At 38.8% G+C, this 13,572-nt stretch overlaps 1 protein-coding gene across 1 annotated transcript in view; it reads right to left on the bottom strand.

The window, feature by feature from the left end:
• Nucleotides 1-13,572, bottom strand: part of LOC144824265 (contactin-associated protein-like 5) — a 1,259,345-nt gene that overhangs the window by 512,543 nt on the left and 733,230 nt on the right. The window contains exon 12 of the mRNA XM_078683400.1: nucleotides 2,573-2,692. Within this exon, the coding sequence (XP_078539526.1) occupies nucleotides 2,573-2,692 (120 nt within the window). The remainder of the gene's footprint in view (nucleotides 1-2,572; nucleotides 2,693-13,572) is intronic.

Raw genomic sequence — 13,572 nt, 5'->3', positions numbered from 1 at the left:
GGGTCTGAGGGTGAAGATGCAAAGCGAGGAGATGCAGTGGGGGGCAGGACATTCTAGGAAGGGACCAGGAGGAGGCAAGTGGGAAACCTAAAGTAACACAGAGCAAAAGTGGGCACATTGTAAAGAATCCTGCATATTTGGATGAGTATATTACATTAATAATTAGGATTTTTAGTGAACTGTCTTTCATAATATTCTGGGATAAGTGTGTTAAAATTGTTTAGTGATGTTTAAGCGTTAGTATTGGTATATATCTCAGCGCCGTGACATCCTTTGGGATAAATGTTGCGCTCTATAAATAAATAAATAAATAAATATATGTTTGCATTTTTCAAATACAATGGGGGGGTTGACTGTTTATGGTAGTTCATTTTACCATTATTCTGGTATTTACCTCTCTATCATAATATTCTGAAATATGGGAATATTAGCATTTCTTTTTAGGAGATATGTTACCCTTCAGAACTTCTATGTTATTTTATGTATTCTTAAGGGATGGGGATGTGTTGTATTGTTAAATCTTGTCTCGTGACTAGTATAATGTTCAAACTCGAGACGGACCAAGTCAGGAATCTAATTTGTAATATGCGGTTTGAACAAGGGACAGTTGATACCAGCTGTAATGGTTGTCAGTGGTGTTTCTGTATACTCCTCTGCAGGGCTGAAATAAAGGATTATTCACATTAATCCTCTCAGTGAAGCATCTTCCTTCACAACAACCCTTAGCTTCTAGTTGGCAGAAGGCATATTTGCCAAGTAACATATGACACTTCATTTCCCTCCTAGTTCTTCAGCTTACACTGCTTTGTGTTCTGGACATTGCAGTTTCTCCCCTTCTAAACCTAAACTTACAAGTCACAGAATGCAAAGAGCTGTTGCCTTAAAAGGCAGGGCTAGATGTAAGTGTCACACAGGATGATGCTGCATTCGAGGCCTTTAGTCCAGCTGATATTCACTTTTCCTTGTATATAATACTTTGATGAAAACACACTTGCAAACGTCTCTCAAATCAATCCAAACAATGGGTGCCATATTGTGACGTTCATTTCTCTTTTTGAAATACATGCCTATCATTACTAGAATCACAATTTGCATTTGCGAACAAAATACATTTTGATAAATCTCTCCATTTGCATCACTCATCCAAAAACAAAATCAAAAATGTTTTCGAAACGCAGCCTTTGTTTAATATGTCCTACCTTGTGGCTGTGCTGGACGCTTGCCATGGCTCAGGTTGTTGTTTGTGCCCTTTGTATGTGTCAAGTGGGACTGATGCTGTGGACAAGGTGGATGCAGTGTACATCTAGGTGACCGTTGCTATGCAAACAGAGGTACCTTGCTCATGGGATAAGGGGTTCGGGAAGAGGGCAACTTGGCAGGGTACCGCACAAGGCTAACACGGGCATAAATGACGCGTGCACACATACTTGCCTGCATGGCGGATTCTACCAGGGCCGGCCTTAGGCATGTGCAAGCTGTGCACCTGCACAGGGCCACCAAACCCCAGGGGCCACCACACCAATATACATCCTTAATATATTTATCCTCTGAGGGTGGATACATATTTGTGTGGCGGCCCCTGGCAGGGATTTGGCGGCCTCCGGCTCTGTTCCACTTCTAAACACCCTGACCCCCCCTCTTTACTGGCCTCCGCGCTCGGCCCCGCCCGGACCCCCTCTTCAGGGGCCCCCTACCTACGCTCCCTGCCCAGGGCCACCATGACCCTAGAGCCGCCCCTGATTCTACCCAACTAGTTGCACAGTTGTAAACTCTCTCACAACTTTGTAATGTTGTCAGAAAGTCTCCAGATCTCCATAAAGGAGTGATATGGGTCACAAATAGTACATTTGCAAGGCAGTTTGACTTAACGTACCCACTCCTTGTCAAATAATTTGATGGGAGCTCTGAATTCACAATGAGCAGTCTGGCAGGAGAAGGGAAAACAATGAGCACTCTGAACTTAAAAGGGTAGCATGGAAGCACCAGGAAATGTCTGTAGATGTAATGCATAAAGCAAGATGAACCAGTGTAGCCAGTAGATAAAAAAAGGTTGTCCAAAACCTCACTTCACTATATGTATATATGTATATGTACATGCTGTATATGTTTAGATTGTGTCTTGTGTGTTGTGTGGTGACATTAGCTCTGTGCAAACATCTTAAACATTCTGTAGGCACAACGTAATCATTAATCATTTCTAGAAAATCATTTCTAACAATGATTCACAGGAAAGTTAAGGCTCCAGGCTTTAGCTTCCTATTGTTATTTTTCCAAGGATCTACATATCCTTCTCTTTTACAAAGGTATGAGACATTTGTAATGGATTTAATCTTTTTCATGTTTCTATTTATCTTTAGTCTCTGGAAACATTACTGTACACAAAATACCTCTAAGAAAATCAAGGTACATTGTCACTTTACATGTATCACAACAATCTTCAACTTTGAGGCTGCCTGAAAAATCCACTTTATAGTGACTGCATGAAATACATTTGACTTGAAGAGATAAATGTGTTTGGTTTAAAATGTACAAAGTTATCTAGAGGTATAAATTGAAAAATCACAAAACTTACCGGTGATATTACAGTAAACCTTCATGGGTCCTAAAGGTCCACTTCCGTCTGTATCGATGTAGTAGAAACCCGAAGAGTTTCCTAAGTGCCTGTAAGCTTCACACGACTGTTCATAAATCGCTGAAACATTGACAGATATAAATTGTTACTTGAATGAACTTGCAATTACCAGCCACTACATAGTAAGGTGTATTACATTCTAAATAATAAAGCTCACCAAGTGTCCCATCTAATTTTGTTCTACCAGTGATCCACAGAGGGCATTTCTTGCAGCTCTCTTAAAATCATTTTTAACTACTCTAGTCAAAATTTCACTTTTGTGAAATACCTCATCCATCTCATATAAATGATTGCTGACATCTTGGCTTGTGAAATCAATGCAATTTGATGAACCCTGTTTCATCTACGAACATTTTGACGATATTCTAACATCTAGGGTCTTTGTGGTAAATTTGTTTGATAACACATGGGAAGAATCCCCCATGCTGGCATTTGACACAGCAAACCATGCAAGAGAAAGTGTAGACATGGACAAGTGATTTGAAACCAGGAATAGATTAATGGAACACATGGACAATCCAAGCACAATCCTTCTCAATCATCTAAAGTCACCCCCTCATGAACCACAAAAAAAGTTTATCATTGCATCGATGTATCATGACTAAAGGCTGTGTATACTTCCAACCATCAACAACCTTTAGAGATGAATTGCCCAATTCGCAAATAAAAATTCATGGGCAGAAATGTCTGCACTTCTGAATTTATGTTTACGTTTAGGCATAAATCTCCATGTGTTAGAAATGGGGGTATCTAGTTGGCAGTAGCCTACACCCTATTCAAGGAGGGTTCCTTCCTTCTAGTCAGGGTAAGGGAGTTATACATCCAAGAAAACCCCTGCTTACCCCCTTGCCAGTTTTGCACAAGCAGTCAGGCTTAGCTCAGAGGCATGGCGTAAATCATTTGTACAAAATACAAACATTAACACAGCGAAGACACTACAAATGGACACCACACCAGTTTAGAAAAATAAACAAACGTTTTCTAAACCAAACAAGACGAAAATGACAAACATACAATATATGAAACAGATATCACTTTTTAAAGGTTCAAGTAAGTCAATCCATAGAACTCTATGGATCAGTTGATCAGAAAACACCCGCAATTTGTCGATTCTTGAATCCCAGGGGAATGAGGGCATTATTCTACTGCACACACGAGGAGTGTTACGCCAATACTTTATTGCGAGCAGAAGAGATGTGTACATTTCCAGAGGTGGATCCTTACTGCGGGGGCGATGAGGTGGAAACTTGGCGCCCAGGTGCAATGAAGTCAAATGCAGATGCAATGGGCGATGAAGCATTGCAACAGGCACTGCGTTGATTTCCACAGCTGCGGACAGGTGATGCGTTGATTCCTTCAGTCACGCAGTAGGGCCTGTGTCGAATTCAGAGCAAGGGTCTCAGAAATCAGAGACCTACGGCTTTGGACTCGGGCTTCAGTAGTTCTACCAGCCACAAACAAGCTCTGCATCTATTTATTGGCCGTACCAGGGCAATGCGTTCATTTTTCAACGCAGCACAGCAAGCTTGCTGTGGGATAATCGGTGCTGGAAGGCTATACATGGATGTTCAGCTCTTGAAGCAGCAAATCTGCCTCCTAGGGCCCAGACTGGAGTTGGAACCACTTGGCTGGTCAAAACCCACAGCAGAGGATTTAAGGGGGCTGCAGATGAAGTCTTTGATGGCTCTGAGACTTCCAACAGGAGGCAAGCACCCCAAGGCACTTGGAGAACTCGGAAAGGAGGATTTAAGAATGTTAAGTCCAGTTCTTTCATTGCTCAGAGACAGACTCAGCAACTGCAGGCCAACACAGCAAAGAAACACAGCATAGGGGCAGTACTCCTCCTGTAAGCTCTTCAGCTCTTCTTCTTGGCAGACTCCTCAGTCCAGAGTTCTACAAATGTGGGGAAGAGGTCCCATACTTATACCGTTTTAGCCTTGGAAGTAGGCATACTTCAAATGAAAGTCTTTGAAGTTCACAAGATCCTGCCTTGTCCTGAATTGGCTCCAGACACACTATAGGGGGTGGAGACAGCATTCTGAGAGGCCAGGCACAGCCCTATTCAGGTGTCAACAATAACTCCTCCAACAACTGTAGGTCAGGAAGACCCACCAGGACATGTAAGACACACCAGTACATGTCCTACCTTTCATATACACTGCACCCTGGCCATGGGGCTACCTTGGGCCTAACTTAGAGGTGCCTTACATGTAATAAAACGGAAAGTTTGGGCCTAGCAACTGGTTGCACTTGCCAGGTCAACATGGCAGTTCCAAACTGCACTGGTAGACACTGCAGTGGCAGGCATGAGACATAGTTGCAGGGGTACTTATGTGGGTGGCACAATAAGTACTACAGGCCCACTATTAGCATTTGATTTAGAGGCCCTAGGCACACACAGTGCAAGTTACTGATGACTTACTAGTGAATAAAATATACCAATCCTGGATCACTAATCATAATCACAATTTACAGTGGGAGCACATGCACTTTAGCAGCTGATCGGCAGTGGTAAAGTGCTTAGAGTACAAAACCCACCAAAAACGAAATCCAGCAAAAATACAGGAAGTAGAAAAAAAAATACAGGATCTATCACACCAAGGATGCATCCAAATTAAATTCAATACCTCTGGGTAGGGAATTACACAAAGTGTGAGGAGCATGTGCCCCACCTCGTTACATGGGGTGTGAGGACACATGAAACTCAAAATATGCCTAATAAAGTTAGTACTAATAAATTTACAAGCATATTTTAAGACTATGACTGCCAAAAGTATATATAACAAGGTTAGTCAGACAGCTCCACCGTGCTATTTAGAACTACAAACCAAAAGAAATAGGAAATCAGGCATCACCTGAGAAAAACAAATGCAGACCTGACAATCTTCAAAAGTGGAAACCCATAAATACAGTTCAACTAGGGGTTCCGTCATTTACCACTTCTACTGCAAGACACAGTAGAACCAGACACCACCAACAGTTATATTGGTAAATACTGTGTGCATGTGTACTCGTGTATGTGCATGTGTGTGGAACATGGACTGTGGTTTATTAATCTGTGCAGGTGGAGTGTTAGATGTGAGAAAAGCTGATAAACAATTGACATTTTAGTCATTTTCTATGTATGTGTATCACTATTGTTTGCATTGCTATAATGTAATTTGCATAGCAGTCTGCAATCTATACAGTAATATGATCATTTTTGTATTAATTTTATTTTCTATACAAATTGTTTCATTTTTTCATTATTACACAATGGGGTATATAGAGCTGTACATAGCATCTAATGTTATATGATCATTTGTTTATTCGTAAATATTTTACTGTATTCATTTTACTTTTTAGTTTAGGTTTTTATTGTTATAGTATGTTTTTATTGATATATATGCAATGTATACATTTATAGGACTATTTCTTACATTAATAATATTTGTTAAATTGTTTTTGTTAACACTGGTACAATGGAATGCATTTGGGTGTATGCAATATCTAAGGGTATGTGACAATTTTACTTTACTTTTTAGGTTTGTGATTGTTGATTGAGGCTGGTAATGCCATTCTCTGCCTCTATTAATGTCTATGTGATACCCTTGGTGTAGCTGTGACTGACCATTGTGGTGTATGACTTTCACCAAAACTTGACTGAGTAGAGTTGGGCTGTAATACTAGAGTTAGATGTGACTTTAACTTTAGTGAATTTCATCTAACTTACCCTTTTCTAGGAATGTTTTTGTATTTGCAAGTCCCGGCCTGTGCCCTCCTCAATTTCTACTTCCCCCTCCCAATAATGTAGCTATGTTAATCTTTCCAGCTACTGCACCTTGCTGCTCCTTGCTGCTCCCTCATTTTCATCTAAATCTTAGAGCTATGTATGCAAAATAAATCTGAGTTGGTTAAAATGCATGTTTACCACTGGAATCCTTAGGTCAATATTTTCTAAAGAATTAGGTGTACATGTTTGCTGTTTTGACAGACTCCACTTTACGACAACTGATACATTCTTACATTGTTATGGTGTGATAGGCCTACTAGTTGCTATATGAACTTTAACTGATTAAGGCCTTTCGATGTATCAACTGAGGATACCCACTTTATTGGAAAGTATCAATAATTGTATCTCCAGGTTTCAACAGAGACAGAAGAGCATATGGTGAAAATATTAGTCTTCTCTACTAAAATATATGTTTTCAATTCTGGTTGTACATGTTGTATTCCCCCTCCAAAAAGCACTAGGACCAGCATTTTTTATTAGTCAGGGCTTAGGAAAATACCAATATAGCCTTAGAACCCCCCGTAGCATGGTCTACTCACCATTAAAGGCCCAGTCCAGCGTTAAAGCCCCGAGCCGAAGGTGAGGGCTTTTTACAAGGGAGCAGTCCTTTAAAGCCAGTAAAGCCATCTTCAGAGGTCTCTAAGGCTATTAGAACATTCCACCCTGGAGGGCAGATTGTACTAATTAGTAAAAACAAACGCCTCTCAGACCCCAAGGGGGTTTAAATCTCCATGGGCTACAAGACACCTTTGCTCACAGAAACAGCAGTGAACAAAGTCAAGCATTGGAATGGTGGAGCTCCAGACTTCTTTTTTTTTTTTTTAAGTTCAAGTTTATTGAAACCAAAAACATAGCATAAAATACAGAATGTAATACACCTAATCAATGAAAGGTATAAGCTCCAGACTTCTACCAGCCATTAGAAGCCCGGAGCACTCCATTGTTTTCAATGGAACTCCAAACATTCCAATGTTTTAATCCCTATTGAACTATTTTGTAGGACTGGTCTTTTACTTCGGACAAAGCAGGGTCTTGACTACAAGACAAACTATTTTATAAAGATGGCATGTGAGAGAGCTGTCTGTTCACATGCTTAAGTAAAGTATATGTTTTTGATTTCAATAGTGTGAGTGTGATCTGCTTTGCTGAGAGCACCTGGGTGGTACTTGTCTGTCTTTCCTTTCAGCATATCACAAATCATTTCAAAATGGTAAAACATTAATATTAGCTGCTGCAAGAAGAAAATGAAAGGTGAAAACAAAATGATGGGAAAAGAAGGGATTAAAGTAGAAATAAGGGCAACAGTACCAGCCTACTGTGGCCTAAACATTGTCTGACAAAAATATAATGTCCTAAATATGCTTTACAAAAATATCGTCTAATTGGAGTGCATAATAAAAAATCCACATCCAATGGAGTAATATTTTTGAAATCTTATTTAGTTAGTGATGTTTATATCAAACAATATCTTTGTTATGATACTCTCAAACAAATCCAATAAGGGGTGTTGAATACCTGAACAAACTAAAGGGAAAAATGAGAGCATGGAATGCTTGGAAAGATAGGAAAAAAATTTAAGATAATAAAGGATAATAGAGGGTAATATTGAGACAAAGAATAAACGAATAGAGGAAACAAGGTAACCACAAAGAAATGTATTCGAGATGGTAAAAAAGGAGGACAAGAAACATATGAAGAGTGTTTTGGATAGAACAAAGAGGATTGTAAGGAAGTGAATCATTAATCAGGGTGTATGGGAGTCCACCATAAGTAATGAAGCCACTTGCCTGTTAGGCCCAGTCAAATGTTTCAATCCTGTCACGCTGAGCCCAATCCCTGTTAGCTATGCCACAGAGTAGACAGGCTTAACTTACAGAAAATCAGGAAATAATTTCAAACTACCAAAACAGTTAAAAAGTCAAAACATCACACAATAAAAATCCCATTCTGATTTAGATACACGTAGCAAAAGTTAATAGGCAAAATGATACCACAATGTAATAAATCCAATTAGAGGAACCAGAGATATATTTTTCTTTAAAAGATGTAATTGAAAATAGCATCAAAAAGCACTAAGTGCCAATTATAGTCTTTGGAAGTGGTAGACCGGAACCAAGGTTTGATTTTAGGCCAGCTACAATGGAGCATGCTCATCCGGGTCAAAGGTTTTGCCTTGGGACTTGAGTGAGATATCAGCAGACGGGTTACTCCATTACAAAGGTCACAGATATCAATATACATAGTATAATATGAGATTTAAATTACAGCGGATGGGATATCCATCCTCTTTGTGATGGAGTAACTGGTTTGCCAATATCTAAATTAGGCCGTCAGTCTCTGAAATGGAACACAAACTCTTTTAGCAAGGCAACGTTGCAGGTTTTATCAAAGGAAGTCCTCTCAGAGCTGGATAGCCATTGGAAGAGATCCCAGAGATCCCGCAGAAGCCACTGGTTTGGGCGCAGGAAGCTGTAAGTGGGAAAAGTAACAATTCTCACCCAGGGAAGTCTTTTCATTGGCCTGGTATTTTTGGCAGCTTTCTCCTGTCAAAATGTCTTCATTCAGAGTCAGTCTCTTTTTCAAAGCTCAGAAACCACCAGCGTGGCAAGGCTGCACGGTTGTTAGGCTGTATCCAATGATGGATTAATTGAGGCTGAATATGCTGCTGTTGTGATGCTCAAAGTGGGATAACCCAGTACTTTGACACCTTCGTTTTATTGGCTCAGGTGGTTGGCCCAGTCCTCTGGTGGCAAGAAGTGAGAACTTTTCCAAGTCCCAAAGATTTTCAAAGATTGGAGGAGAAGTCCAGATATACAGCAAAGGGGGCCAGGATCTTAACAACTGGATTTAAGGGTAAAGGCTCACTCAGGTAAAGCCACCAGCAGAGTTCAGTCCAGGCCCAATAGCAACTGGTCAGGTGGGCACTTGAGGGAAAAGGCCTATTACTGCTTGTTGTGCTCATGTAGCCAGAAATAAATTCGCCAACTGACCCTTGGAATTCACTTCTTTGCACTTCCGACCCATCAGATCTCCTCACAGTTCTCAAATAGCAAGTGCAGTTCTTAGGTGGGTGCCTTTGGGCTCCCTGATTATGGTTAGCACTAGCTTGTTTGCGGGAGTGACTTCTTGCTCCTCCCTAACCGGTGGGGTAAAAGTTCCCAGGGACAACCCTACCTACTTTGAAACAGTTCCTGTTTGTCTTCCTGTAACCTATCCCATAGTGCATCTTACTCCCATAACTCACAATGTGAGAACACTTCCTTCCTTGTGCAGAGTCTGCCTTTCCATTCACAGATGTTGCTACAGAAATTAGCAAAACCAGCCTCTGTATTCACTGAAAACCAGTTCTGGGGCTAGCTTCCTCAATTGTGAATGGAGCTAGCCTGGCTGAGGAAATAAAACATAGCCTTCTCCATGTCTTATCTTACATTTACTTGTGAAAGGATATGCCTTTTGCATATTAATGATGTTCTAGGGTCAATCTAACTGGCCTTCCTACAAGGGGTAGAAAAATGCATGCCAGTGTCCCTCCTCTACGAGCAGTTTTCACATCTCATTAAGGTCAAGCACTGGCTGGGAAGCTGCTGGAGACATAATGCAAATTAGCCTCCAAGAGTTTCAAGGAGGGAAAAGGTAACTTTATAAAAGTAACTTTTCATAAATATTTACTGAAATTCAACGTAACAAATTAATTGGGCTTTTAAGAAATAATAGCAATAGTATTTGAATCCTTTTTCTAGCTGGTGCCTACCTGAGATAGCAGAATTAGCATTTTAATCTGCATTCTAGTTTCTATCATAGGACAACCAGAGCCTTCACAGTCAGTGAAAAAAGCTTTCTAGAATTCCTCATTCATCATTTATATAAATCTAAAAACAAAGTGAAACTTTATGGTCATTAATAATAATAATAATTTCTTTATTCGGTTTTCGTCATTGCAAAACCATAAAAGGCACAGTATAAAATTTACAACATAGCACTTTAAGAAAAATCAGATATCCGGAAGAAAAATACATTCACTCAGTTTTTAAAGGTTCTTCCGATGCCTAATAATACATTTAAAAAAACTCAATATATAATAACAGGTGCGCTCGGAATCTAACATCTGCAAAGAAATCATGGCCGGACGACATTGTCTGAAACCCCAAAGTTTTAGTAATGGGAATAACCAAATCTTTCTGTGAGGATGGAAATATTTACAAAACACTATCGTGTGCATGCAGGTTTGTGGAGACTTCTCATCACATGGGCATAATGTCAATTTTGGTTCCCAAGTGTTCGTTTGTGGGAAAGCCACTAATCTGTGAAAGAGATTAAGTCTGAATCTGGTCAAGAGCATTTTGTCGTATGTGCTGATTTCTAAAACAAGATAAGGCTGGATTTGTGGCGTTAACTGTACCATATTTGCATGTTGAACAGATTGCTTATTTGAGAGCAGGGTGATTCTAAGGGTTTCAAGATGACTCATTGCTTTCTGTTTCAGCTCTTTCTTGCTTATCTCAATCAAGGTTGCTGGAGTAAGATAATATCTTTCCAGACCCAGGTCTGCAAAAAATCGTTTAACGTAAGTAAGCCAGGCTATTCTGTGCGTGTGGTCTAGTGCCATTGAGTCCTCTAAAATGGCCTTGGTCAGCATGTTCTTATCGGATAGCCAAGCGCGCCTCCAGAGTAGCAATGGCTGAATTTTTATTAAGTCCTCTATATAGGGAATTCCCAGTTCCAAATGACACGCATATGTGGATGAACACTTGGGGGTAGATAAAAGAAATCTCAAGAACGAGTTCTCGGCTGTCTGGAGAGATCTAACGTCCGCGTATCCCCAGACACCGGCCCCATATAGAGCGGTGGCATGGCATTTAGCAGAATAAATTTTTAACATCTCTACTGGTGGTCTCCTTCCAAGTCTTTGTGAGAAGTTCGTCAGAGCAATAATGGCTCTCTTAAAAAGATGTCTCCTGGACTCGATAGCTGCTTTCCAATTTAACCTTTCGTCAATCATTATGCCCAGGTAGGGGTACTGTGGGGTCCTCTCAAGTTTTTGTTTATTTAGGATGATATTCTTTGTTCGTTTTCTCCCTCCACCTGCCACCATTACAAAAGTTTTCTTAACATTTATGTGCAGATCTAGTGCGCCCATGAATTCAGCATATTTATTCAAGGATTTCTGGAGTTCTATTGGTGTACGCGCCAGAATGACTGCGTCATCCGCGTAGAGCAGTGCAGGAATCAGGCGTTGTTTTAGTCTAGGCAGATCCTGTCCCCCCCTCAGCATCTTCTCTTCCAATCCGTTTGTATACAGGGAGAAGAGGAAGGGGGCTAGGACACAGCCCTGCCTGACTCCTCGCTCTACTTTGAATGACGCGGTAAGCTCTCCTTTAGTCCCAAAGCGCACACTCGCAGAAGCGTCCGTGTATAATTCCCTTAGGAAATCCAGAAGTGGAAGGTCTACCCCCATATTTCATTACCAAAAAAGTGGGAGAAGAAACAAAATCTGATACATCATCATTACAGCATGTAAAAAATGCTTCTATGGCATGGAATAATTGTCAAAAATATTGTGGCATACAAATATTGCAGCAAACATATAGTGTTACTAAATGTAAGGTTTACATACTTACAATGTAAACCACAAAAGAAACTTCAACAACATATTGCAGCATTAACTATTAAGATTATACAGGCAAGTCCATATATTTAACAGTATTTTGACATATAAAACCTTTAAATGAAATATTTAAAAGATTGAAATAGTAGGAAATATACAAATAAAAGTAATACATTAAAACATATCTAGAAATTTAAATAAAGAAATACATGTGTAATAAATATTATATAACTAAATAATTATTCTACAAACATTTTCATAATAACTACAAAAGTCAAAAATGCAAAAGACATTTAATGTACATATAGCATACATATTGGAAGCACATTAAAATAGATTACATCATTAGCACAATATTAAAATCCCATTTAAAACATGTCAGTAAAATATATATTTATAATAAAAAACACTAAATAAAATAAAAATCTATAAAATAATATCTCCAAAAAATAAATTTGAAAAATAACAAAAAAATGAACTAAAAGAGAAATGTACACAACATTTACAAAAAAATACTAATATAAAAATGTATGAGAAATAATAAAAATAGATATTTCATGAACAAAAATGGGAAAACACATTTTAAATGCTACACTTTAACAATTAAACAAAACACGTTTAAATATATCAAACATACAATTGTACCACATTAAAATCTAAATTAAACATAAAACATGAATTATACAAAATTAACATTCCAAATTCATCAGAAAACTGTGTTACATTTTGAAATATAAAATATACCATCCCTGCTGCAACTTAAAAACCAGTAGGGAAAAAAATGCAATTTACAAGAATAAGATGTACTATTCCCACTCTATTCTAAGCTACAGAAGAGAAAGTGATGGAATTTAAAGGTGTCAGATTTACTATTCATACTCTAGCCTAACCAACAGTATGGAAAGAGGGTCATATTTACTATACCCACTCCAAGATAAGCAATAGTAGGGAAAAGTTTGGACTTTGAGGGAGGTAGATGTACTATTCTCACTCCAATCTAACCAACAAAGGGAACATGTTTGAAATTAGTGACAGTATTGAACATTTAATGTTTCAGGTTTATTATTCCCAACCTAATTAACAGTGAGGATGATGTTGGCCTTTGGTGGTGTTACATTTACTATTCCCACTCCAATCCAAGAAACAGGCGGGAAAGCCTTAGAATTTGGAGGGGTGATATTTACTATTCCAATTCCAACCTATGGAAAAGTAGGGAAAGAATTGAAATTTCTGAAAGGGGTGTCAGGTATACTCTGCCCACTCCAACCAATACCAATACAACAGTGGGATAAGTGTTGAAAAAATATAGAATACTTATTAGAAAATATATTCAAAAATCACATAAAAATATCTATAAAACATCTAAATAAATTAAAAAGTATTGTTTAGCTTTTTTTAAAACTAATATTTAAACAACCAAACACTCAAATAAATTACCTAATAAATGTAAAAAGTTACCTATTAAAAAATACCAAGTTAACCATTATTTACAGATAAAAACACTTAAAAATACAATAACACTTTCCACCTGCTCACCTGCAATCACAATATCCCACAAAAAAT

The sequence above is a fragment of the Lissotriton helveticus genome, chromosome 3_1 (genome assembly GCF_964261635.1).
Source record: "Lissotriton helveticus chromosome 3_1, aLisHel1.1, whole genome shotgun sequence".
Taxonomy (NCBI): Eukaryota; Metazoa; Chordata; class Amphibia; order Caudata; family Salamandridae; genus Lissotriton; species Lissotriton helveticus.
Note: the sequence above shows the minus strand (reverse complement) of the source record. Positions and strands in the feature narration are given on the sequence as shown.